General features: G+C 42.8%; 3 protein-coding genes across 6 annotated transcripts; 1 reads left to right on the forward strand and 2 right to left on the reverse strand.

Annotated features, from left to right (window-relative positions):
* Window positions 1-4,729: 4,729 nt before the first annotated feature.
* Window positions 4,730-10,398, reverse strand: ca7 (carbonic anhydrase VII). 4 transcript variants are annotated; one of them, XM_011610113.2, is made up of 8 exons: window positions 10,268-10,398; window positions 10,086-10,202; window positions 9,520-9,717; window positions 8,029-8,147; window positions 7,805-7,900; window positions 7,606-7,668; window positions 7,344-7,499; window positions 4,730-5,357 (listed from the first exon to the last, which is right to left on the reverse strand). In XM_011610113.2, exons 2-8 carry the CDS (start codon window positions 10,120-10,122, stop codon window positions 5,193-5,195), a joined length of 834 nt encoding a protein of 277 aa, XP_011608415.1. In that variant the 5' UTR covers window positions 10,123-10,202; window positions 10,268-10,398; the 3' UTR covers window positions 4,730-5,192. The 4 variants fall into 4 exon arrangements, with proteins under 4 accessions (XP_011608415.1, XP_011608416.1, XP_011608414.1 ...); XM_011610114.2 differs by having other exon boundaries at window positions 10,279-10,386; XM_011610112.2 differs by having other exon boundaries at window positions 10,086-10,390.
* A 451-nt stretch (window positions 10,399-10,849) lies between these two features.
* On the forward strand, window positions 10,850-15,649 carry nae1 (nedd8 activating enzyme E1 subunit 1). The gene is made up of 20 exons (XM_003969672.3): window positions 10,850-11,001; window positions 11,359-11,462; window positions 11,533-11,593; window positions 11,680-11,710; window positions 11,845-11,916; window positions 12,044-12,123; window positions 12,332-12,441; window positions 12,559-12,668; window positions 12,766-12,828; window positions 12,935-12,998; window positions 13,075-13,166; window positions 13,275-13,334; window positions 13,425-13,558; window positions 13,707-13,782; window positions 13,920-13,959; window positions 14,088-14,174; window positions 14,317-14,409; window positions 14,588-14,702; window positions 14,789-14,838; window positions 14,939-15,649. Exons 1-20 carry the CDS (start codon window positions 10,952-10,954, stop codon window positions 15,046-15,048), a joined length of 1,602 nt encoding a protein of 533 aa, XP_003969721.1. The 5' UTR covers window positions 10,850-10,951; the 3' UTR covers window positions 15,049-15,649.
* Window positions 15,650-21,229: 5,580 nt separating this feature from the next.
* On the reverse strand, window positions 21,230-24,734 carry LOC115252220 (eukaryotic translation initiation factor 4 gamma 3-like). Its single transcript, XM_029846795.1, has 10 exons — window positions 24,451-24,734; window positions 23,558-23,860; window positions 23,341-23,472; window positions 22,909-23,118; window positions 22,696-22,800; window positions 22,336-22,618; window positions 22,114-22,253; window positions 21,933-22,017; window positions 21,606-21,743; window positions 21,230-21,474 (listed from the first exon to the last, which is right to left on the reverse strand). The coding sequence occupies exons 2-10, from the start codon at window positions 23,849-23,851 to the stop codon at window positions 21,326-21,328; spliced, it is 1,536 nt and encodes a 511-aa protein (XP_029702655.1). The 5' UTR covers window positions 23,852-23,860; window positions 24,451-24,734; the 3' UTR covers window positions 21,230-21,325.
* Between the last annotated feature and the right edge of the window lie 2,403 nt (window positions 24,735-27,137).

The following is a 27,137-nucleotide window of genomic DNA, read 5'->3' on the forward strand; positions in this document are numbered from 1 at the left end:
TATAGCCTCCGCAGCCCCCACATGTGAAGGCAGCAAGGCTGCGGAGTAACAGTGGCATGGTCTTGAGAGCCCACAGACAGACATGCACGACCCACCTACACACCTCTTTTTCCTGTAGCCTCTGACTTCGTTTATGGACTGAAGGACTGAGTGGGATGGGACCAGCAGTATTCGCCAGAAAGTGCATGGCTGAGGGATCACGGGGGGAGGGGGGGGCAGAATGTTGAGTTGGAGCAGGAAGACACTCAGATTTTCCATGAAGGTCACGTGACCTCTTCTACAGTTTCCTTTGGTGTTAAGTGCATCGACCCGGCCGATTCCCGAACTCCCCGCGGAGCAGTTTTCAACTCAGGGTCCCAGCTTCTCGGCTTCTCCGTCATATCAACAACGCGCTGCGTCTATCGTTTTCCGCACCGCAGTTTATCTAAAAACAATAAACTCTTCCCTCGTCTTCCAAGAGCCTCTGGAAAATATCGGGAGGGGGGTAAGTTCTACGTGCAGATTTTCACATCCTTGGGGTGACCACATAAACAAAAAGAAACACATACATAAATTAAGAAAATTTTCATTTCTATATTTTATTTGTTTATTGTCCAACCAAAAATGAAGGACTGATGTTATGGATGGATGGATGGATGGATGGATGGATGGATGGATGGATGGATGGATGGATGGATGGGGAGGAAGGGAGGGAGCAACAGTGGCATCCGCTCCATAAAATATGCCAGGATCACGAGGAACTTGACCCTGTCCCAGGATGCACTGGACAAGTGGACACACACGCACGCGCACACACACACACACACACTCACACACACACACACACACACACACACCTGAAGGGATAACACTTTTCTGCCTTCCCTGCATCAGTGCAGAAGGTGAGGTGACCGAGATCAGCCTTCTGAGGGATGAAAAGAACCCTAAAGTCTGACCACGTCAGTTACAGTCAGGGGGTGCGTCTCTCATTTACTTCCTACAACCCTGAAGTAACAATAGACCGCTGCACTTTACAATAGAAACCGTGCTTATCTGTCATCAGCCCGGAGCTCCATAAACACTAAGTGGATGGAAAGAATCTGAGGGCGAGAATCACCGAGCGGTTAACTGGGCAGCTGTGAGTGGCTTTGTTTCTGTTAGGGCCGTGGCCCCGGCACCACTGGGAGCCTGCTGATTACCACTTTTACTCAGCGGTGCTTTCCAGCATCGGCCAGGGCCCCGGCACACATGACCTATTGAACGGTGACTGGAAAGCTCTGCAAGTGGCGCTGTCAACGCCAGGACATGACTGCGGCTAAAGATAGGCCGCTGTCTCTCCGGGCCAGGTTGCTGCTCAGTCAGAGCCCTTATTTTAGCAACACTCTGGTTTATAAAAGGCTAACGGAACCTATTTTTGACCCACCGGGGCCGAGGCGAAGGCGGGGGGTGGCGAACATGTGATGCTTCTGAAAGGCGCATGGCTGACCCCTCTGACTTGAATGTGCCGGTGCTGGCGATGGTGGTTTGATGAAACAGCCCGAACGCCAGGGACGTTTTTTTGAAGACAGACGTGAAGGTGATCACATACAGCATCTGTCCCAGTCAGACCCATTAAGTTATTAAATCCCTCTTAAACTGGTCAGTCTGGAGATGGGATATAAATAACGCTGAGAGTTTCCCTGCCTCATTCCCTCTTGAAATCACTGTCTGATGGATACTGGAGAGAAACACAAGCACAATAACCTTAAACAGCCCCAACACACTTGCATTGGCTTCCAGCTATTGATCAATTTGGAATCAATGGATATGGGATAGACAGATGTTTATATTAGTTTGAGAGCACATTAGAAAAACCATAATTGTCAGAAAACATCCTCTAAAAGGAAGAGTTGTCACCACTGGATAATGAAATGGTCCAGGAGCAGCACATCAAGTTGGTAAGATTTAAGGTAATGGTCTGGTTAATTGAACCTTCATTAAGCATAAAATTACTGATATAAAATGGCACTCCACACAAAATGAAGACATTCATTTGACTGTATGTATGTTTGATTCATTAAATTAACTTCTGGCCAAGTAGGCCATGAATTAGTTATTTTGTGAATTCTACTGGGAGCACTAAAATTTACGTATAAAGTTAGCTAACTGGGAAAACTCGCTGCAAACTTGTGCGACCGCTGGTTGATACTGACTACGTGAACTTTACCTGCATCCCCCTTGATGAGAATCTCCATAAATGTGCTCATTTGGTGGGTGCTAATGTTATGGTATCACACTCCTTTTTTTAGCCTTTATCATGTGAGCCTGTGACGCGGCAGTGACTGGGTGTGTTCCTATAGCGACCGTGCACAAACACCACCCGCCTCAAAGGGTTGTTGCCTAAACCCTACTGAAGACCACGAAGACCACTGTCGACCACTTGGGATATGTCACGTCTGGGCAATGCTGGGATCGGATGTCAGGGTCCGAGGTGTGGCTGTCACTGAATCTGTGTCTCCAACAACGTTTCCTGGAGCAAACTGAATGTGCTGGCCAGACATCAGGGCCAGATATTTTTTGGTAAATGGTCCATAGATCTCATCCTTCACGGTGTCTGAGCTGACAGCACAGCATAAGATTACAGGTCGTGACCTCCCTCCCGGAACAGTAAAGGTCTGTTTGGTTTGATTATGATACCAGACCAACCAAACGGTATCCTTCGTGTGATTTATAAACCCTTCCCAGAACCACGGCCACTGTTTGACAGCCTCAATGTTGTTTGGTAAATATAGACACCCCATAAAAGGCGTATATTGTTTGGCAAGACGTTAGAACTTGAATCCGGCCCTGAACATCTGCGATGGCCAAACTTCACCTTCCAGGAAAGGTCAGGTGGACTGTGTGACTGGAATAAAGCGAGCTCCCAGTCCCATTTACTGTACATCCGTGCAAAACACACAACGCGCTGCTAATTAAAGCAGCTAATGAAGACACACGTGCGGTGAAAGAAGCGTCTGATATTTCTGCAGCCTGGGTTTGTTTCCTGACAGGGTGTTGGCGACGGATCACTGGCACGTAGACAAGCGGGAGAGATACGAGCTGGCCAAGCCTGTGTGTTGTGGTACAAGTGCTGTTTGTATCCATGGCAACTGCACCAGGGCCGTGTCACCTGATTGTCAGATAGAGCGGTTGTCCTTGACAAAAACGTGCATTGATTTAACGCATTTTCCAGCCTGAACGGAAGTTTCGGCTTAGACACATGAGAAGGGAAAGTCGGCCGAATGGTTGCTGTCATTTTAGGTTTTTTATGGTTTATAGGGTCAAGTACATTTTACTGCAGGTGAAATCAGATCATTATACTTTATAAGGAAAATCCCCAGCCTTTTTAACCCCTGGGTGACATCGTTCACCCTCGTTGAAGGGCCACAAAAATGATTCAGAAAATAGATTGTTTGCCCAGTTTGCCCGGCAGTCAGTTCTTCTGTTTCTTTGTCCTGCGGGTGTGCATTTCGTGACTTGCTCAAATAATGCTGCGTCTGGGAAAATTTAAATTAAAAAAAATCGCTATCAAGCAAGTTGATATTCTGTTGCTAAAAATACATGTGACCAACTCTATGTGTGAGGCTTGGCTGTAATATCTTATTGCATGGCACATCGATTGTGGCTGAGGATGATGTGCCCACACAGGCATTCTGGTCTCAATAAAGCTCCCTGATGCTATTTTTGTAGGATAAATTGAGGAGTCGTTCTAAATGTAGTTCCACCTAACCCTCGTTTCATCCTTTACTCACCTGCATGAGGAATTTTCCGCAGTCATCAGCATGATATGGAATTGGAACCAGATAGCAGGGTTGCATCTTCCTTGCGGAAACACAGTTGCAGAGATGAATGGACAAGGTCAAGCCTTAGTGAAAAACCAGATGCTGCTTTTCTGCATGTCAGATATCTTCTGGTTTCATCATGATATGACTCAGTGTTATCAGGTTCCGCTCAGCAGCATCACCCCTGGTTCATTTCTATTATTATTTTGAATTTGTTATTAGGGTCGCTGAAAAGGCAAACGTTTACAGCAGCAGGAAAACAAAGGACATGCTATACTGCCACGAACGGGCTAAAATTGGAACTGCATCACAACGCGACAACACCTGGGAAACAAAGGTAGCCGAGGAAAATCGAAGGTTATGTAGACAAAATAGGATTTAGGATAAAGACATCTTAGTCCAGATCATTGTGATGTTAATATAATCCTATTCTAATACGATTATCTGATTTTCAGCATGGCTATCGAATAAATCAATGCACGTTTATGGTGTTCATCTATGTTTTGAACAAAAACCATACATTGCAAAACAACACTGCCACCTGCTGGATAAAACGACAAACTGCTGCCCTCTGCATCCATTGACCAAATACATAATGGCTGCGTGTTTCTTATACATGTATTTTATTTAATTAAGAACATTCGAAATGATTGACATTTATACTATTCAACATTCTTGACTTCAATTCTGTAATGTCATCCAGGATTGTGCGTCAACATTATCAGTCAGACCCAGTCACAACTTGGCTACTGATTACTCTAAACACAGTAGCAGTACTCATTTAAAAGAGCTTACACAGTTGCCCAAACTGGTCCTTAATCAAAAATATGTCACAGATGTCAGATGAAAGCACAATATTGCATGTTCATTGATAATTAAAGTCTGGCTTAAAATTAAAGGTCTATGTAGTTGCAATTGTGCGTTGTAGCTAAGATAAAAAAATAGAAACCTTTTGAATTTTGAAAAATGTTTTATTTCCCCTGTAAATATATATTTCTACCTTTAACAACTTGGATGTTAGCAGGGTTATTGAGTTTTATTTCACATTACAAACACCTACAAATGCATTACAAAAATACTTAAACCACCCGTATTGTACATATTCATTCCTAGATCACGTACACAATACAATCATTATTGCTGTGCCATCATTGCCGTGTACCACTTTGTGTGACCAAAAGTTATCGTCATTTATGTAAATAAGGGCCGGCATTAAACAAAGCTGCCATAAGTCATCTCGTGTGAGACAGTGGGGCCTCGGTCAGGCATGTACAGTACTGCTGGGATGTTTTTCTGGAGTGCAGCTGGTGAGGTGAAGACCATAAAAACAAAGCTCCAGGGTTTGATGGTAGTACAGAAATCATTGGCATTTTAAGATTGCATCAGTTCAATAAGTCCTACATAATAAACTAATTATGGCAGACATTTCCTTGACAGTAGACGAGCTGAGATTCTGCTGCTCTCGGTCGAGGCAGTGGTTTTGTGTGCCGCAAATGCAAGACTCAGTTCCATTTGGGATGTTTGTATTGGAAACCAGCCGTAGTGAGAAGACCCGGGAATCCACCAAGAATGGGCCGGCTAAACAGGGGATCAACAGGGATCAGCCAGGAGGCCAAGGTTAAGTATTAACAGAAGATAGAGTGGTGTGATACCGGTCTGCGGCGCTCCTCAGATTTACCAGTTAACATCAAATGGCACCTCACAAAGGCTCGTTGCTCAATGGAGCACCGAGTCTCAGCAGCAGCTACAAGTTCAAGTATCCAACCACGGAATTTTTTCCAAGATAAATTAATATAAATAGATGCTTGCATCCCTTGTTTTTTTCCTCTAATCATTTTAAAATTGAGTCCTCCCTTTGCGATTGAGGGACATTTGTGCTTCAAATTGCTAATTTCCCCCTTTCTGTTAATTACAAAAAAAAAATCATTCAGAATAAGCTACCACAAGATTAAAATGATACACTCTGGTTAATGCCTTCACTTTAGTTTCAAACAACTGTTGTTTTCATCCAGGGTTTTATCCTGATAAGGTTGGTTCTCTGGGGGATGCATTAATTGGAAGAGCGCACTTTTCTGCCTTTGAGGGGCTGCGGAGGCCTGAAGTTGTTCTCCATGCGCATCCTCTGATCTTCCTCCTCTCCAGTGAACAGGAGCATTCTGAACTTGCTCATCTGCATTTAGAGAAACCGGCTTTAAGTTAAAATTGTTCTCTCAATGGCAGAACATTGATATCCTGTTATAAAACTATACGCTGTTAAAAGATTTCATTGAATCTGAATTGAGAATGACACCTTGGGACTTCCCGATTGGTCTAGTTTTCAACAGATTTTCTCAGAATTAATTTGCAGTAATGTGGACATTAAATATCTAACCATAGACCCATGGGGAGAAATCTTGTCACCATGGTAAAAAGAAAGTCTGGGTTTGATTCCACATTCTCACCAATCCTGTGTTCCTGAGTTTTCTTCAGATTCCTCCAGCTGGCCACAAACACATTAGACCCCCCAGCAAATATGTGCTATAGGTCAAGTAGACAGCCTATTTTTCCAATGGGCCAGATTTCTATAAATGCAGTTTATACGGTATGTGAAGTATGTCTCAGGTCTTTCTGTTTTATAGCTGCCAGTAATCAGGTTGGCAAAAATGAGATGGGACAAAACTGTAGGAGCAGAAACAAGTTCATATTTTATAAACTCCATCCTCAAAGGCAAATGAAAAATTTGAAATATTACCAGACTAGCAAATATGAAGCTTAGCTTCAGTCTTCCCTCCAAGTCTACCATCGGCAGGAAAAATAAACTAATATCCCCCCTGTTATATAAGGGTCTCGCCCCACTGGGTCTGCATGCAAGCCTTTTTCTATCAAGGCCTCGAATCCACCCACTCATCCAGCCATCAGAAAAATACGATGGAGGGGATTAAAAGCTCAAGCGCAGCAGTTGTACACATATCATGAGGCCTAACTTCCATCTTGCCCCCACCCCGCCCCTGCCCCCACCCCCACCCCCGCCACACACACACACACACACACACACACACACACACACACTACACGCACACACTAGTTGTAACTACAGTCAAAATTCTGCCATCGCTGAAGCGCCACCTTCCTGATAGACAGTCCAGGAGATAAAAATGGGGGCTGGAGTAGAAGGGATCAGCAAAGCATCAGGGTATAATCCAGAGGATGACAACAGTTGCCACAAACTGGAGAGACCAGGAAGGCTTTTGTAGTCCAGTTAGTCAGCTCAGCCTTTGCCGAAGAGAAATCAATGAATACAACCAAATCCTAAATCTACCCCTCAACACGGAGCTCCCTCTAATAACAGCATCATAGTGCAGGAGGGAACCCCCGCCCAAGCACAGCCTGCTACAGTTAAAGAGCTTAATTTAGTGAGACATTTGCAAACCTTTGCATAGCAGAGTAAAATTAAAAACCTGGTAGATTAGTTAAATACACTATAAAAGTATTCATTTTACAAGCAACATGTAGAAATAAGGAAAACAGGTCAGATCTAGCATCAGACCTGATAATTGGTCCTCAGAAGGGCAGTAAAACACGCACCTGTTTTTCTGACACTGCGATTGGCTCCTTGAGGACGATCCAGGTGACGCTCTCATGCAGAGGGGGTGTGGTCAGCGACCCCAGGTAGGTCCAATAGTGAAGGCTACTGGGTAGAAGGCACTTGGGGTTGAAACTTTTGAAATTTGTAACACTCCCCTGCGACACAAGACACAAAAGGGAACAGCTTTTTATCGCAGTCATAATTCGGCAGACAGGCAATAAACCAGACAAATGCGGCACATCATAAAATCCCATAACTTGCCTTAAACTTCACCATGTACAGGGCATCCGTTATCGTGTGGAGCCACCTGTGGTCATCACCTGTCTTTATTCAACGGGAGAAGACAGCAGTTGTGTGTTAGATTTACTGCGGGACCGCTGGGAAAGGATCTATATGAACACACAACTGCAGTCCAGCAAATAATAACCATTTTTGGTTACCGTCATAGATACAAAAATACCTCTAAAAAGATGCCAAGAACTGCGAGGCCATCGGGGGCCGTTGCTGCCTCCCCGAATGTTTCATATTTGACTGCATTCCAGTGCACGAGATGAAGCTGGAAAAACACATTCTTTCAATAAAATGAACCAAAACTGCTATTTTTAAATTGTTCAGCATTAAAAGATGTGTGCTTGAGTAATAGTGCATGTCAATCCGTGCACGTGGAGCAAAAAAAAGACCCACCTCGGATGCGTAGCTATGTCCCTCAACGGTGTGCTCAGAACCACGGCAGCCCTTTCCCCCCCAGTGGAAATGAAACTGCTTCAGTCTGTAGGGGTTGTCCAGCGGGCCCCCCTGGATCACTGTGGAGGACGGGGGAATGTTTTTGAAAAGATTCTCATTTTCAAAGCCTGCTCAGAACCAGCAAACCAGCTGAGACCTTTCACTCAAAGCTGTAACACGAGGTCACCTTCCCAACAAATCCATCAGCGGGTCTCTGAGACAAGAGCTTCAAGGTGAGACGCAAATAGTAAATCCTGCGCTAAAGGAAAAAAGCAATGTGGCTACTTCAGAGTTATGTTGGTTTAGCTTTACATTCAGCCACCAAAGGATAATAGAATGTATGCTACCCCGTCAGCAGGAGACCCCTGGGATAGACAGTTTTCAGGGCCTGTGACTTGCATTGCTCAGTAAAGCCACTTGTCTAATTTGATTGTTATTCATTGTGATGCTGCCGACATCCTTCTGAAAAACAGGACACTGCAGCGCCGGGCAGATTAGCCAAGCATCACGGGCACTCCACCATCTTAGAGTGCAGAGGTACGCTACCCTCAAGAATGTGCTGTCAAAAATGAGGAGAAAAAAACAGATGCAACACAGTTGGTGTCACTGTTATCAACAGAGTAATCAGTAAATAGTTATTTAAAATAATTGATGCGAGTCAGGTCATTTGAGGAATAATTAATCCCCACCTTGCATCATTTTTGGCGGGGGGAAATCCAGTAATTAAATAAAGTCAAAAACAACTAGTTTTCTGTGTGGTTACTATAGTAACACTGCCCTAATCCATGTGTAAATACATTGTCACCAATCACTGTGTTTTCCTCCAGGCCTTGATTGTTTTATTTGATTTATTTTCAGCAATAAAGATCTGTTGTGAGGAAACAACCTGAGCCAAACATGCCGACATTTTTGAACTATCATTTGTGGCAATGACGGGGGTGGTTGAGTGGGAGCCACCCACTTATAAAAGTAAATGTGGCCATAATAACAGCTGAGATCACCTGAAGTCATTATATTTCTTGTCCAACAGAAAGACGCTCATGCAGCAAACCGCAGCCTCTGCTTCTCCGCTGCGTAATCTGGGGTTTATTTAAAAGCTCTGATTATGATCATCTGTGCACGTGGCTTGCAACTTTGTACAACTCAACTTAATTCTTTCAAGCCTGTGTTTGCTCAAAGTCACACTTTAACACAGATTTCCACAACGTGCGGCTGGCAAACAGGTATCAGGAGATGATTGTCCCTGGACTGTGACCTCAGCGGCTAACTGCTAGGTGAGGGTTAAAAACAGTCATTTATCAGTGCACACCGTCCTTCCCAAGACCAATCACATTTTGGGGTTGAAAAATAAATTAAAAGTTTATGGTCTGCGTTGTGGAAAAGCTGAACTGACTGGTTATCGGGCTGTGAACTGAACAGACTGACCCATGACCCCAACAACACTTTTCTCACCTGATCGGTCATCAGAGTCCTCAAACTCCACAACTACAGAGTGTCCATTATTGGCGATGTTGATTGACGTGCACTGGTCATACTTCAGGGCAATTGGACCTAAGCTGGGGTCATGTGAAGCCGTTTGAGGGAGGATGTCAATTGGGGACTGTCTGCTCCCCTCCGCAATCGGGTAGTTTTGGTGCCATAATGAAGGACCTTAGGAAAAAAGAATACCAGGAAAAACACTTAATAAGCATAGAATTCAATTTCCACAACATCATATAAATGAAGTTAATCTCACATAATAATATGGTGAGGGTGTCTCTAAAGAACACCTTTGATATGCAGCTGATACATTGTTGCCAATGCAGATTAAATCAACAGTGAAAGCCATGTTGCAAACAGCAGTCATCCTTTTAAGCATGAGGATAATCTCGTATTAATGACGCTGTTGCCCTTCTCTGCTTGGACAAAACGCAAAGGCAAAAGCAAAGTATGCAAAATCGTATATCCTTATATACAGGGGTTGCTGCATCAAGGGTTCCTGGCCGGTTCTAGAGCATTAAAATGTTGTATTCTCTTACCGTCCTCGACCCCATAGCCCCAGTCGTGCCCTGTCATTTTTCCTGCCGGCGGATTCAAGCCTGTCCAAGGTGTCACTGTTCGATCACATCAGTCCGCGGAGCTGATAAAGACGCAGCCTAAGGGGGAAGGACAATTATCTGTTTACCGACCCGCCTCTTCATGCTTACGGTCCAGCACACACCTCCAGTCCACCTGTCAGGGGTTTAAAGGCTGAGCTCTTCTGATGTTTCTGCAGCAGATCAGCTCTCTTAGGATCGTCCGCCTCACTCGCTGCACGCGTTTCCGCATGGAGGCGCGTGCTGCTAATTTCTTCTTCATGCTCAAATTAAGACTCCTGTATCACTCCGACCAGAAATGCCTCCGCTTTCATAAAGCGGCTTCAGTTGTGATTAAACGCTTTATAAAAGCCTAATTTAGCGTGTTTTTGTAAGATCGTTTAACGATTGTTGCAATATACACCTTTGTCTAAATATTCCAAATAATTTAAAAGAAGACATCGTCTCAGATCCTGAATTTTAATGTGAAATTACAGGGACTAGTTTGGGAATTTACGTACGACAACATACATTTACCTGCCTATTCTAATATTTGATTATGGCTTCCCACTTAATTCCACCCTGTACGTATAAGTGTCGTTATTTTTCCAAATTTCCAGATTTCAATAATACAGATGTAAGTTGCAGGAGTGGTGGTTGCTTCACAGATACTATAAAATCGTATTTATTTATTTTTTTCATTTTTTTAATAGTGAGAGGGCGAACGATATTGTCGAAAGTGCCTGGTTGAATCGTCTGTCAAGCGTCTTCGTGTCGAATGTGTTGCTCAGAAGTAAAATGTTTCCATAGATGCCGCTCTGGTCGAAAAAATGGCAGCCACCAAAGCGTCCAAAGAACAAAAATACGACAGACAACTGAGGTAAATTTAAACTATACTGCAAACGTCACAAAACACTGTGTTTTTCCTACATGCATTTCTGCATAGTCCTTTCACATATCATCACTGAACCCGTTTAGAACAGCGCATTAGCATTAGATGGAGTTAGCTTGCTATTTGTGAGCTTGGACGAGCCAGTATTTTTAAGTGGGACTAATTACATCCCCATGGCAACTATTTTACCATCGCAGTATTATACTGACACAGGGGAATAACAAAAAAGACTACGTCTCTTAATGTAGTGGAAGCTAGCATGCAACTTGCAGTGACAGCTTGCAAAGTAAATAATTCACATCATCAATTTGCAAAATAGCTCATACTCGTGTCGTGATTGTTCAGGTTGTGGGGTGACCACGGTCAGGAATCACTGGAGAATTCACACGTTTGCCTCATTAACGCCACAGCAACTGGAACAGAGATACTGAAGAATTTGGTGCTGCCAGGTAAACAGATGTGGCTGCTGCAGCAGCTCCTGTGGAAACCTCTGTTAATCCATCCCTTTACGTGTTTCAGGTATTGGAGCATTCACAATAGTGGATGGACACGTTGTTACTGGAGAAGACGTCGGAAACAAGTGAGAGTTTTCCTTTTTACGTTTTTTTGTCTGGTAATTTTTAGTATTATTTGTGTGCCTTGCTGACCTGTTGACGTCCTTTACAGCTTTTTTCTAAGCAACAGCAGCATCGGAAAGGTATTTCACAAATATGCACACACAGTTTCCTATTACACTCATCTGTTGTTATATCAGCAGCTTTCCTCTTGTGATTTTGTTTTTAGGGCCACTATAAAGATTTTAAATTTATTTTTTATTTTTCAATCATTTAGAACAGAGCACAGGCTGCCACAGAGTTGCTACAAGAACTCAACAGTGATGTCTCTGGAAACTTTGTTGAGGAGGTTGGGGATTTTTATAATATTTCACTTGAAAATAAACCCATTCTTTTTTATTATTGCAATAGTACAATTTATGTTAACACCTTAATGGTGATAAAAATCACTTTTGTGTTTTATTTTATTCCCGCAGAGCCCAGACAAACTTTTGGACAATGATCCAGAGTTTTTCCACAGATTTTCCATAGTCATCGGTGTCCAGTTGCCTGAAAGGTGATTTAATCTTTTTCTAACAAAATAATTTACTTCCAACTAGAGTCAAATGTGAACTACAACGTTATATGTGTAAATGGCGTCACTTGTAAGACTCTAAGATCTTATGTATTCATGTAAATGATCATTTTAGCATGTATCCTAGAATCTCTTCCTAACTGCTGTAATGGATCAGTGTACTCTTTTTTTATCTCACTGATTTTAACAGCACATTTTTGAGACTGGGCACTGTTCTGTGGAGCGCCTCTGTACCTTTCCTGATCTGTAAAACTTACGGCCTGATTGGCTACATGAGACTGGTGGTGCAGGAGCACACAGGTCTGTTGTGTTTGTTGAATTAATGATAACATTTAATTTTAAATAATTGTAGTTACTGGTTAAACCTGTGATGCTTCACTGTAAAGACTCATCTATCCCCTACCACTTCCTTTTTAGTGATTGAATCACACCCAGACAATGCCTTGGAAGACCTGAGATTAGACCAACCGTTTGCCGAATTGAAAGATCATGTTAAGTCGTACGATCTGGACAACATGGACAAAAAAGTGCGTGCTTTGTTAAGAAGCATTTTCTTGTCGTGACATAGCCAGTTTTACTAAATGGACACAGTATTTCTACATTCAGTTCTTTTTGTTCCTGCAGGATCACAGTCACACACCGTGGATTATCATTGTTGCCAAATACTTAGAGAAATGGCTTAGTGAGGTACTGTTTCACTTTCAAGTCACTCAATATCTGGAAAATATGTTTAACTTCATATTTTTAAAGGTACTGTTTTTGTGCTGATACATAACATCTTTTGAAATTGTAGCACAACTGTCAGCCTCCAAAAAATTACAAGGAAAAAGAGGCCTTCAGGCAGTTTATACGGGAAGGTACGGGTGGACTTTGGACTTGATTAATATCCTTTCTGTTTAAATGAAACATTTCTCTGACTGATTGTCCTTTAAGGAATCCGAAAGAATGAGAATGGCGTCCCTGAGGATGAAGAAAACTTTGAAGAAGCCATCAAAAGTGTCAACACAGCTTTAACCCCAACCAAGGTTCTACACCTAAAAAAGTTGTGATCCTAGTTTTACCAGTTGTGATCCTAATTTTACCCATCTAAATGTACTGTTGTGTTTCTGTTGTATTGTCTCTGATTTCCACAGATTCCCAGTGTAGTTAAGGACCTCTTTAATAGTGAACAGTGCAACAATGTTACTTCACAGGTATTGAGTGTTTTCATTAAATGTACATTCTTATTCCTTCACCTGAAATTCTGATTTTCTGGAGTGTTTCTGTTGCTGTGTGTCCACCAGACCCCATCTTTCTGGTTGATGTTGCAAGCTGTCAAGGAGTTTGTTCTCAATGAAGGCAACGGAAGCCTTCCTGTTCGGGGAACCATCCCAGATATGATTGCTGATTCTCAGAAGTTCATTAAACTTCAAAATGTGTGAGTGCGAGTTGATTACAGTATAATTCAGTAAGCTGTATAGATGCAATACGTGCTAAGGAAGTTTTATTAACAAATATTAGCAGATCAGATTCTTTATCTATGAGTCAGAGGCGGCAACATTGCTGATGCTTTTGCTTAACTGTAGCTACAGGACAAAGGCCATGCAGGACGCAGCAGCTGTTTCTAAGTACGTGGAGCGTTTGCTTCAATCTGTTGGGAAGGTATGTTGAAAACCTGTTTGCACTAAATAAACAGAGCTATGATCTATGTATCTAACAGAATACCTTAACTTAAGGGTTAATATTTTGACCTATGTACTTTAACTCGTTGCGCTGTAATGACTTATATTTTTCCGCAGCCTCCCGAGAGCATCCCCGAACAGGACATAAAACTCTTCTGTAAGTAAACCGGTCATTGAATGTCCATAAATCGCTGTTGATATTGGTATAATGCTGTGATTTCAGAATTTTATCAGGTTACTGTAGACATGTTTTCAACTAACCAGGCATTTATTTGGTGTCTGTAGGTAAGAATTCATCATTTCTGCGAGTTGTTCACTGCAGATCTTTGGCCGATGAATATAGTGTGGATACGGTGAACAGAGATGAAATCAGTAAGTCCTTCCTTGTCTCATTGAGCTGTCCAGGGTTGTTCTTTATTCATTTTCTTGTCATTGAGTTACCTTGACTATACCGCTAATCGTTGGAAATTTAAATGCACACTTACCTTTTCACCGAGTGCTTGTGTGTCTTTAGCCTCATGCATGGACAATCCTGACAGTGAAATGGTCTTCTACCTCATGCTTCGCTCCATCGATCGCTTCTATCAGCAGCATTCTCACTTCCCAGGTAGGACGTGGGCTGAAATTAAAAATATATATCTTATTGGCTCATTTCCGTTGCACAACCGGTGGAATTAGTTTGACACAAAGTGTTGATGTAACGATATTATATAGAATTGCTTGTATTACTTGAGAAATAACACTGCTTTCTTTCTTTCTTTCTTCTTTTCGTGTTGCTTTGTTAGGTGTTTACAATTACCAGGTTGAGGAGGACATCATCAAACTGAAGCTATGTGTGAACAGCCTGCTGCAGGAATACAACTTCAATGTCAACATTAAAGATGATTACATCCATGAGTTGTAAGTCACGATCACACTGGGATTCATCAGTCAGGGTGAATGATAGACCGTGCTCAGTCCTTTTCTGTCCTTTTGTTCACCCTCAGCTGTCGATACGGAGCGGCAGAGCCACACATGGTTGCTTCGTTTCTGGGAGGTAAAAGCATTCTTTTGCATTTGGCCATCTGACACCACTAAACAGATCGTACCTTATCAGCTAGAGCACTACTGACTGAACTGTTTCCATTATTTTGTAGGATCAGCTGCTCAAGAAGCCATCAAAATCATCAGCCACCAGTTTGTGCCCTTCAGCAACACTTTTATTTATAGTGCCATGTCACAGACCTCTGCCACCTTTCAGTTGTAAATAATCTGCTGATGCTGAACAAGCTTATGCATCATCACATTAAGTGTGTGTGCGTGTGTGTATGTGTGTGTGTGTATGTGTGTGTGTGCGCCTCGAAGAAGAAACAAAACAAAAAACCCCAGAGACTTTCATTTGTATCACACTGGAATGGGGCCTGGAACACCGAGGAGAAATCGGCTGAATTGCTGCCTTTGAGGTTAAGGAATCGGAGTAGAAGTCCAGGATTTTCTCTTCTTGTGACTGATGTTAAAACAGGGCTTAAAATATACATTCTATAAAACCCTATTGTATTTCCACCTTAGAAATGCATTTACATGTAGTGCGTCCAGTGTAGCATCACTTTGTACAGCTAAATAACGATTGGCTCTTACTTCATTTGGTCTGTAACTAAGATTTGTGCTTAACGTTGAAAGCATTCACTACTGGTGTTGAGCTCTCACGATTTCCTATAAAACAATCAGCATTTTACCTATATTTGTCTGTTTTTGTGTCTGAGATAACGCAATCACCAGTTGTTTGGTGCTACAGATTTTCCCCTGTGAGAGTAAAACGAACCAGGTCGCACTTTGTCTTGTCAACAATAAAGGTTTGATTGACTGACTCCAGATAGTAAATAACAACAGTTAATAGCATATTTCATTATACAGGGGTACATTTGTGATATTAAGTGCACATTTTATTACCAATAGTTTGTTGTTGAAAAGTTTAAGTGAATGTAGATTGCTGATTTTTTTCTTAGTTGCTACAACACGCCTGAGGTTGGACTGAGGTGTAGACGTTATTGCTTTGCTCCAACACTAGAGGGCACTATATCATATTCATGCGTTAGCGCGTGATCACCGGTTTGACATGTTGACCGATTACCGAGTGCTGACCTTTGGACACAGTCTGCTTTTTTTTGTTTTGTTTTTTGTTTTTTTTACATTATCAGTTAAACTTTAACTAATATTATGTTTCCCATGACCTCTGACACTTAAATGCACATGACAAGTCTGACTAAACCGCGATTTAACGCACAGGCTTATCAAAGAGTCATGTTTTAAGGACAGTCGGACAGAAACTTCAGTTTTTCTCATATGCAGAATGAAGTCCTTTTTGTCGGAACAGGATATCAGTTATAATATTTATGCAGGAGAATATGTGATTACGTCCCCTGCTGTTATTATAGAGTTCTGGAGGTAGCTTCTTTTTAAACTGGTCATCCTGTAGTTTAAAAAGAAGTAACACTTTCAATGCACTGAAGGGGAACAGTAAAGCAGCTGTGTCAACATCCACATTTACACCCAGCGCTTATCAATTCAAACACACCAAATGAGTTAAATATCGCAGCGTACTTTAAAAACCTCCGACCGGAGCTTTCACTGTAACTTCACCTGTACTGCAGTAATAATGCCCAGTGTTTTCTTGAGTGTATATAGGGGGAAATGAATTTAAGTAGCATTGAAAATGGTTTTTCATTCTCCATATCAAGTTCGGACACCACACTCTCGATAATAACGTCAAATTCCCACATGTAACAGATAGATTTGCCTACCAAATGAGTGCACCTCAACATTGTGTGATTACATAGTTTTGAATTTCAAATCAACATTCTAAAAATGAGGATTGTCTACACGTTCTTCCTAATAGACTGTTGCATTGTTAATATTTGAAATATTTGGCTCTTCGGGGAGAATTTCAAATCATGTCTGTCACCAACCAGGCTGCCTCGCTCAGGCTGTTGAATTCAGCCACTGTGGGATGATTTGAACCTGGACAAGTCTTCATCTGATGGTAAGATGGACAGGAGTGGGTTTATTTTTTCACTTTAAGCTTTGGGGGGCATAAAAAACTGAAAATGACCCTTCTGCACATTCAGCCGTACTGTGTCCCCCCCCCGCTGTAACCACCTTATCAAGACTTTTCCAGGCTTGTAACTGCCTTATCTTGAAAGCCGCATGATGGCACTTACAATGGATGCATACAGCGTGTGTGTGTGTCTACTCTGGCCCATGTGTGTGTGAGTGTTTGTGCTGAGCTAATCGTTAATGCTAAAATCAATCAGTAAGTCAGAAGTGAAGCAGAAGGTCTGGACTGGAGGCTGTAAGCAGTGGCGAGGGGGGATGGAGTGGGTGAGTCATCTGAGGGAAGTGGAGACAGAGGTGGCAGATTGGAGGTCATGTTTCCCATGAGAAGAGTAATGTCCCACATGCTCGTTATACCCCCACAATACTAGACATGAGGCTGCATTTTACAATGCAGCAATACAGCATGTTACCATCAGCATTGGAGTAGAGAGTTTTATTAGAGGGAGGTGGTTGGTGGGATGTTGAGGGGAGGGGGGGTGAGTGCATTGAATTCAGCTGTCCAGAGCACTGCGTTCAGACTTATTGTGAGACGCTACAGGAGGCCAGCATAGTGGAAAACATATGAGGGGCTTGCTGAGGGCCTCACTGCTCTTCCTACAAACAGACGGGGCCGTGACCCAGCTCAGTGGAAATGAAGGTTAACCTCACAACACAAACTTAGGACGCCTTTTCAAAGGACAGAGGAAAACAGGACATATCACAAGATAAATGAAAAGGATAAGGTACATAAATGCTATTTGATATCCACCTGCATGTGGCTTATAAGAGAACCGATACAGTACAAACTGTGTGCATATAGTTTGAATGAGTGTAGGTGGAGCTGCCTCGGCTGAAAGACCTTAATGGTTATATACTTTCCAGACGCAGATGCATTAATGGGGTCATGTAACAAATTGACACTGGACAGTTACCGTATATATGTACTGAAGATTTGACAGAAATTCAGGAATGTGTAAAACAATATATCAATTACCGAAACCAGTTTCATCCTCTTTAAGGTTTACTTGATATAATACAGCTTACTGTGCAATGCAACCAGAATGAGCTCCGATCAGCTGTGCTGGAATCACTTATAAAGTCATCATCGCTGAACTATTCCCCCCTCGGAAGAAGCATCCTAGGACATGATACAATCACTCCATGTGCCTCGCTTTGTTCTCCAATGGGTATTTTATTGACTTATTGAATTTGACCCCCTGTGTAACATGTAACACGTGTAACAGTATAGCCTCCTTAAACTAGCTTAAACTAGTCATACAGCCATTAGATCAACATATTTGACATACTTTTTCTATAAAATAAGGACAAAATTATTAAAAAAAATAACACCTTTGTGGTCACCTTTTCATTCCTTGAGAGGCAACTGTTTGACCTGTGTGCATTGTTGTTGCGCACTGCCGCATTTAGAACAGATGAGACCATCTATTAATCTGAATTCATCGTCCATTATTGGCACAGACAGGTCTTCCAAGAGCAGATGAGGACCCTCTGAGATGCAAGTGTCACATTACACACACAAAAAATGCACATTTACAATCACACACATCCAAGTGTGCCTAGTGTGTGCTCTTTACTGTACACACTAGACTGCACATTCTTATTCAGAAAAGAAGTATGAAGACTATTTGAGTGACTAATCTACATTCAACTTGCTGGCCCAAGTAAAACAGTAGGAGTTTATGGTTTAGAGATCCCTGTCTATTTTTGATGGTCCCTTTACCTGTTTCTAGCATATCTTCAGAAGTGCACAATTCTGCTCATGTGCATTCTCCGAGTTCCATTCTTATCTCTCTGCCACCACACTGACATTCTCATTCTGGAGATCAATCGGAAACAAAGCAGCAGGAATTCCAGGCAGAAGTAAATCACTGTCTTTCCGCGAGCTTCCATGCGCGTCCATTTATGTTTTACTTGAATGATTCAGACCCCCCTCCCACCGAGACAAAGCTAAACCACTGAGCAGTTCAAATAATGCAAACTGTGTCACGGTTATGAGAAGTTTTAACCAGCTCTTTTGGAAAGAAAACAGGCAAAAGCCACCCTGAGAGACGCTCGCATCTGTTGCTTTTTGTCTCAGCTCAGGGAAAAATTAATGAGGACCACCTGTTTGGTGCGGCCATGACACCGAAAACACGGAGACGCAGAACTATGTGAGCAATGTGTGCAGTTAGTGGACCTTTCACGTGGCGTTTCGTGGACCGTGTGGGATTAGCCATGATGGATTTTTGTTTTAGTTATACAGAGCCTCTTGAATTGTGTGTGCGTATGTGTGTGTATAAGCCAGAGGGATGTGCGCCACAGGGGAGTGTTTATGAGAAGAAGTGGTTCAGGGTGAATTCCTCAGATAAGTGACATGGCCTCTCACTGGATGGAGGAGCATGCAGCGCCCAGGCTGTATATGGTAAACCTCAGAAACCTGTGTCCAAACCTCAGGCGACGCCGTATTTTACAACCACTACTGCAAGGTAGGGTTTTTAAAAAACAGAGATATAATAACCATCACATTTTAGCAACTCGTGACCCCCTACACACACAGGCGCACATGTAGAGGGGCAGGTTAATCAGCTGCATGGGATCATATACACGGTGTCAGGCTCGGTAAAGATCACAGCATTCCTCAGATTCCAGCTTGTAATTATCCAAGCAGGTCAGATTCAGCATCATCTCTTTTATCGACAAACCCGGAGGATGACGGTGAGTACCCTCAGAGAACAATCGGCTTACAAGAGGAACACAGAGACCCCTGCTTTCCCTCCACTGTGGGCGTTTCGGAGCATCTTATTGGCCCACACGTGTGAGTGTACGTGGGTGTTTCGAGGGTGTATTTCTGCATGCACAGATTCTTTTTTTTGTGTGTTTTCCAAGTGTCAGCAGCCAGGCAGGAGATGCTCTGTAACTAATAAAGCGCACCATTAAACCACAGAGACCAGTAAAATCATCAACGGGCATGGAGGACCGAGCAGTGGGGGAGGTGCAGAAGGCATGGTGGGAGGAAGGGGTGACTTCAACCAAGGGGTTGCAGCAGGTACCCTCCTCGCATTAGGCAGCAGGGGGTGAGTGGTGCAATCAGCTGCAAGTGGAGGGATGCGGTGCCATGTTAGGAGAAGCCCCTGTGAGGGTTAGCTAATTCAGACACACGGACAGACAGACACCACTTCATTGTTTCCTTCCAGCCTATGTAAACATGTCACAGTATTGCACAAGGCAGAGGCAGAGTTTCAAACCGTCGGACCCGCAAGTGGGGGGGGGGAAAGCAGCATTAATCACAGTTTATAGGGAGCAATGTTTTTGGATAAGATGAGACAAGATGAGATAAGATGAGATAAGATGAGATGAGATAAGAGACTTCTTTCTCCATAGCTGTCCTCTGCTGCCTGCCTTCGCTGCCTGTACAGTTCCTCCCCCACCCCCCACCCCCCCCTCGCCGGTACGCTTTGAAGAACAACACAGGACGTCTCCTCTCAGAGTGTTTCAAATTCCGTGTTTCGCAGCAGGCTGCGTCCTCTGCTCCCAACAATGGGGCATTGTTTGTTTTCCACCAAACCCTCCCGTGACAAGGTAAGCAGGCTCGGACACAAAAACCTCGCGCACAGAAATGCGCACAATGTGCAGCATGTATGCATGTACAGGTATTTCCATGTTGGGCTATGTTTTGGGCACATGCACGCACGCAGTCTTTGCGTTGTCTTTAAGCCTTTGTTGAGGAGCGCGTGCACTGAGGGTCACGAAAGAGTCAGTCGTTTGGACCTGCAGCCGCGCAGCTAATTTATGAAGGATAAGTCACTGTTGTTTTTTGAAAAGAAAATGATTGGAGGCCTTTCTGGGAGGTTTCCTGTGTCACAAGCACACACACACACACACACACACACTTGTAATTGTATGGATTACTATACACAAACACTATTTTTACATGTTTTGAGTTTACGTTTCTAATATTATGTATGATCGATGCCACATTGAGGCACAAGTGAAGAAATTGAATCCCCCCCCCCCCCCCACTTCCATCCCATTACATTAAGTTTGAGTGTAATGTTTTACTATCACTAAAAGAACAAATATAGGAAATACGCTCAAAATATCTGAATCTATTTTACTTTATATAGCACTTTATTTTATCATTAACCATTATAAACGATTAATACTTGTTAGAGATTGTGTTCTTTAGGTAGTTTTAGTGTAAATGTTTATAACTGTCTTGAAAATTCAACCTCAATAAACCAAAATTCCTTTAGAGAGTAAAACATGATGATCACAACAGGATAAATGGTGTTAGTCGGAACTATATTACCCAACTTCACTAAAACATAAATGATATTCAAGCACTTGTATTTGGAAATAAATTGAATTTTATTCAAAGACATGATATTACTGACAATGAAATAATGCAGATTTTTTTTTTTTTTTTTAAGTTTTTTTTGTGCTCCCCAACGTCAGTTGAAATGTCTGTTTGCCTCTTGGAGCATGTTGAAAAAGTTGCAGACGGATTTTGCAGAGACTGTGGATGACCTCCACTTAAAGAAGGTCTCGTCCTGGATGACTTCTTCATCCCACAGCACATCGAAAAACATCCGCAGCAAACCTACACGGACACACACCAGCAGAAATCACAGGAATAAGTCAATAGAAAAACACCACTGGCATCTGAATTTGTTGTTCAAAGTTAAAATGAACAAAGCCGTGACCGTCGAGGTGGATAGATGGGACACTCACCATCAGGTTGGTCTATGTGGCCCACCAGCTGCTGCAGAACATTCAGGGCCAGCAGCTGCTTCTGGGCATCAGAGATGTATTTCTTTAAGAGGCTCACTCTGTCGAGCAGCTCATAGGTATTCAGGGTATAAACCCCACCTGACAACACAAACACTCTCTTCACACCACTGTAAAGAAGCCGAACACATCTAATCATGGACCATAAAGTGTCCCAGACTGGTTTTGTGCTCAGATAATGTAAAACAGACATCAATGTGGAGTAAAAATAATGAATCATGTTATTGGACAGAAACAATCTGCCTCTATACGACGGTATAGAACACTTACAGTTAACAATGACTGACTGGCAGACCGCTCTCACCAAGGCCCTCACAAACCCCTCTGATGACCTCTGCCTGTAATTGAAGTTGTTCTGGGAGGGGGGAGAGGAACCTTTGTTAGTTTCATGCCTACAGTCACAATCTCTAGAGAAAAATCCAGTTTAAAGGTCATTCTCATCGGGAGTTACCTGGATCCACTCCTCTATTTTACCATTAACGGGTTTCTCCTGCAGGAGTCTTTTCAGTGCGCGATGCACTTCTTCTTCATTGCAGAGCCAAAAGGATTGTGATAAGGCTGCTGCCTGCTTTGGGGGGGTCTTCTGTTCAACTGCAAAGAGCAACAAGAAGTGAAAAACCCCATCCAGATGTTTAAAAATGCACCCAATCTTTTGGCTTTTTCAGTTATTTACCTGGTTTTTTGCTGATGCCATTACATGAGCTGCTGCCCAAATGGCCCTGCTGCTTCCTTTCTCCATTACAGTCGTGGCTGGATTTCTGATTCACCTTCCCAGGGATCACTTTCACATTAAAGGATTGGCGGCGATCTGCCAACCTGCCACCACCTCTTTGCTGTATGGTGGTTTGCCCTTTCTCGTACTGGAGCTGCTCCCTCTCTTCAGCCTGCTTCACCTCTTGGTGAAGCTGCTGAATGGTTTTTGGGCCTTGATCGTTCCTGCGGGGCACCCAGTTGTTCTGAGGGACACACATGAGATGTAATGAGAATTCAACTTGGAGACCATATTTATGATTTAACCATCAAAGAGTCTCACCTTTCTTAGGGCCACAATATCCTGTAACATGAATTTGATTCTTGGAGTCATCTTCTTCTCCTTTAGTAGGTAGCATATGTGGCAATAGTAGCTATTAAGTTTTGGCTAAAAGTAAGAAAATAAAAGTAAGAAAATAAGAGTCCCATTCATTCAGTTTATGCGTGGACAGTCTGTGTGTGTGTGTGTGTGTGTGTGTGTGTGTGCTCTCCTTACCCTCTCAGCTTCATTGTCCAGGCCTTTCCCCACTATGGACAGTAACTTGCATAAACACTCCAGAGAGTCATCGCACTCATCCTTGATGAGTTTAACAACGCACGTGTGTATTATGGCCTCCCAGATCATCTTCAGCTTAAAAAGCTCTCCGATGAACCTCACGGTCCCCAGCAAACGCACGTGGGTCTTGTGTCTGGTCTGCTGCAGATCCTTTGAGGGCAGATTTGCATGTATTTAACTTAGGTGAAACACTGTAAAGGTTACATTTAAGTTTGAGTTCAAAATCTAACTATTCTACCGTTCTTGCCAGTGGAGCAAGTGCAATTTTGTAGGAAAAAAAAGTTCTCACAAAAGGTGCATTTCTGAAGCTGAGCTTCAGTCCAATAATTGCGCTTGCATATTTCGTTCCGCTGTAGCTGTGCCGGTACTCACCTCTTGAGCAGCAGACACATTATTTTCCTTTTCCTTCAGGAGTCCTCTGTTCTCGAACTCCATCTGACACCTTGAGAGCAGACGTTTATGGAAGTAAACGAATCCATCGCTGCTCTGGGACGAGACCCTCAGCTGATGTGGGAAAGGTTTTGCATATCATTGACAATAATCTGGTCCAAATTCAACCAATCGTACAGACAAAGAATGCAGAGTTTACCCCCTTCAGGTGGTCACACATTTGAGCATAGGTTGCGCTGTAGCTCTGCTCAGACAAAGCTTTGTCCACAACGAGCTCAACGACCGTGTTCAGCGTCTCCTCATCGTTGATGTTGAGCTCATCCACCTGTCTAATGAGACTCTCAAACTTCTCAGGGGTGAACTTGTTGAGGATGCCCCGAAAAGTTCTGATGACCTTCTCAGATGCCCCTGATGTCCGTCCATCTCCCTCGCCACCATGCTGGGAGCTGCTGAAGGAGGGAACCTGTCCTGCCCGGAAAACGTTGGTGTTCATAGTTGCACTCTGAAACCACAAGAAAAAACAAAAAACAAACATTTGCTATAATTTAGAATGACAAGTAAATTTATAGTGTCACATACAAATATGCCATTTTCTTTGAAGTGTTAAATGTTTTCGACTGAGGGAAAATTTCACCCTAAAGTTTCCATAATGGCCTGTTTTTTTGTTTGGTGCTTCGAATTAATTGAAGAATATGGGGGTGGCGGTAGCTGTTGGGGACTGGGCTGAGGAGCGGAGGGTTCTTGGTTCAGGCCCCAGTACAGCCAAAGCAAGGAAGGTAGTAGGGGAAGGTGTAAGAAGCACCGCCTAGTCAGAACACTGCCGAGGTACCCTTGAGCAAGGTACCAAACCCACAATAGCTCACATGTGATGAACTAAACTAGGGGTAAACACTGCCTTCGCCTACATGTGCGCCCTCCCCATGACCCCGAAAAGGTTAAAGCGGTCATGAAGATATGAGAATTTGAATACATTTGGTAAAAATGCTGAAGAAAAGAAAAAAGTTCATAGTTTCAAGATGACTAAAAGTGCAGCCTTGTAAAAGCTCAGTGGCAGTTATCTTAAAACTATCAGAAAGGGGAGAGTTCACTCACTTGTTGTAGAAAATCAGTATTTGGACTGGAGTTTTGCTGGTTGATCCTTTTTAAATGTTACGATTAGCATTAAATGTTAATAATTTAGCAGGCACTTTGGTTTGGAGTAAACTTTACAAACCTTCGGTGGGATTTAATAATGTAGAAATTAGGTCTTATATGTAAGGTTTTTTACCTTTAATTACATTTTTTTTTTAAACTCTCTTTCATGTTGAGACTTTGATCCTTTGACCTTTGATGACCTTTTTTTTTGTGTGTGTTTCTGTGCTCTGTGCCTCTCCTCTCCTCTCCTCTCCTCTCCTCTCCTCTCCTCTCCTCTCCTCTCCTCTCCTCTCCTCTCCCCCTCCTTCTCCTTCTCCTTTTCCTCTTCCTCTCCTCTCCTTTCCTCTCCTCTTTCCCCTCCTCCTCCTTCTCCTTCTCCTCTCCTCTACCTCCCCTTCACTCTACTTCTCCTCTCCTCTACCCCTCTCCTCTCCTCTCCTCTCCTACCTATCCTATCCTCTACCTGTCCTCCCCCTTCTCCTCTCTCTTTACCCAGCCGGCCATCAGCAGGAGGGTCCCCCTACATGAGCCTGGTCCTGCTCAAGGTTTCTTCCTGTTAAAGGGGAGTTTTTCCTTGCCACTGTTGCTTGTCTGGGGTTAGGCCCTGGGATTCTGGAAAGCGCCTTGAAACAATTTTGATTGTATAAGACGCTATATAAATAAAGATTGATTGATTGATTGATGCGCTCTGTGACTCCGCCTCTCCAAGCAGTATCCCTCCCCCCAATCTGGCTTTGTGCGCATGCTTTGGTTCTAACAGTCAATCCTCCATCTACTTTGTTCTTTAGAAGTGATCTCGCTCTCATCAGTTTTATTCCATTAATCAAACCAAATTCATTTCTACTGTGTCCATAAAGAATTCCACAGGACTAAAACCAACTCATCTGTGTTAAATTTGAATTGCAGCAGTTGTGAAGCATGTGGCAAACTGCAGACACACGTTTCAGGCTGCGGACATTGGTGTGAATTTGTTTGAAGGTGATTGTAAAATACAATGTAACTTTAACTGGACTCAGGGTGATATGAGTATAGATTTCTGGGCTTGTCAGTGGTTGACCGAGCCACGATAATGGAAAATCACTGAAATGATTACTGAGTAACCTAGTCTGGATAGATTTTATGTTTGGGTCTAAAGGCAGCAGAACTGGTTCAGTCAGGTATTAAGTAACTTTATATGCAACTATATATGTCTTAAGAAGGAGTTGTACAGTAATCTGAAGATCCTAAATCTATTTGAGCTACATATTTGGGTTTAAAACCCATCAACTTAAATAATTTAAATACCCCAAACTTACATTTTAATCTTCAGTGTTTCAGCTCATATTTGATCTAATTTAGTGGCGCAGTGTCATCGACTGAACTGTCAGCCTTCCCTGTAGAACTAGCTGTTTTATTTATTCGCCTGCCAGACTTTCTGCAGATCTTCCACTGCCTGCATGGTGGACATATGGCAAAGCCGCAGGCCTGGGGCATCATGGTGGGCGGAGGCTTACTGGGCGCTGTGCGTATGATAGTGACCGTAAAGTGTGTGTGTTTGTGCGTGCTTGCTTGCATGCATGTGTGTGGTATAACAAATTTAAAGGATTTAATGAGCCGTGCGAGGGGTCAGCAACAGAAGGAGGACTCAGCACTTGCCCAGTGGTGCCCCGTAAGTAAATCTGAAGGGGGGGGGTGTCAGGGTTTGAAGCCATTGTTCTTGTATAATGAGCCTCCCACCCACACAACCCACACTTTCCATCTTACTCCTTTTGTTCTCTCCACTCACTTTACTTAAGATTTCCTTTCATATCGGCAGGCTTTTATGAGTGTAGTCTCTATAAAAATCTTGTGCTCGTGGGTGTATGTGTGTGTATGTACATGTGCATTTGTGTTCTACAGTTTCCTTTTCTTTTGCTCATTCTTACCAAATGATAAAATCAGTATTTAATTTGCACACATCGCAATTGATCTGCTTAATCCTTCTTAGGTGGAGACTTCCTCTTTTGTTATAATATAATTTATTCTAAAATGAAATATATATAATTTTCTTTAAATTTATTTTCTTTAAATCAATTTCCCCAGTGTTGTAATTGTTGATGGTTTAAATGTGTCACAAACCTTTCTTTGTGCTTGATTTGAGTATCTGGCTCTACATTTCCCACTGTCTTGCTGACGTGACTGGAAGCAAAAAGCTGAGATGAAAACCCGTCACAGCATTTCAGCGTCTCTCACAGTTTAACAACTGTTGACAAGCCAAGACAAAGAAGCCTGTACAGCCCATGTAAAATAATATTCAGGTTTAGTCGTGCGTGAATGTTAAGCTGCGCTCCCTTTTTCCCCAGTTCATCTCTGTCTTTTCTGGAGTTTATTTTTCCGATGGTTCTGTCCATATCTCCTTGGTAATATCTTGAACTTGGTGACGATACTTTAAGGCCTTCTGGTACGTTCATGTAAATCTGTCACTGTTTTCCACATGCCTGCAGCAGATGAACTGTGGGCTGTTATGTCTAATATGCTCCCCTCCCGCTTGTCACGGAACAAAACAAAATACAATCTGAAGTGGAATTGGGCGTAAACTGGGATCATACAAAAGGATCAGTGATCGTATTAGTAATTCTGGATGCCTTCCTGCACACAATAATGCTGCATGGCTGTGTTCATATTGT

The sequence above is a fragment of the Takifugu rubripes genome, chromosome 13 (assembly GCF_901000725.2).
Source record: "Takifugu rubripes chromosome 13, fTakRub1.2, whole genome shotgun sequence".
Classification (NCBI taxonomy): domain Eukaryota; kingdom Metazoa; phylum Chordata; class Actinopteri; order Tetraodontiformes; family Tetraodontidae; genus Takifugu; species Takifugu rubripes.

Coding starts and splice junctions, on each gene's coding strand:
- ca7 (XM_011610113.2), bottom strand. CDS start 10,122: ATGACAGGGCACGACTGGGGCTATGGGGTCGAGGACG. Junction 9,718..10,085: donor GGGCTATGGGGTCGAGGACG/GTAAGAGAATAC, acceptor TTTTTTCCTAAG/GTCCTTCATTATGGCACCAA. Junction 8,148..9,519: donor GGACTCTGATGACCGATCAG/GTGAGAAAAGTG, acceptor CGTCCTCCACAG/TGATCCAGGGGGGCCCGCTG.
- nae1 (XM_003969672.3), top strand. CDS start 10,952: ATGGCAGCCACCAAAGCGTCCAAAGAACAAAAATACGACAGACAACTG. Junction 11,917..12,043: donor CTGGAAACTTTGTTGAGGAG/GTTGGGGATTTT, acceptor TTATTCCCGCAG/AGCCCAGACAAACTTTTGGA. Junction 14,839..14,938: donor GGTTGCTTCGTTTCTGGGAG/GTAAAAGCATTC, acceptor ATTATTTTGTAG/GATCAGCTGCTCAAGAAGCC.
- LOC115252220 (XM_029846795.1), bottom strand. CDS start 23,851: ATGAACACCAACGTTTTCCGGGCAGGACAGGTTCCCTCCTTCAGCAGC. Junction 23,119..23,340: donor ATGTGTCTGCTGCTCAAGAG/GTGAGTACCGGC, acceptor CTGCCCTCAAAG/GATCTGCAGCAGACCAGACA. Junction 22,619..22,695: donor ATATTGTGGCCCTAAGAAAG/GTGAGACTCTTT, acceptor TGTGTCCCTCAG/AACAACTGGGTGCCCCGCAG.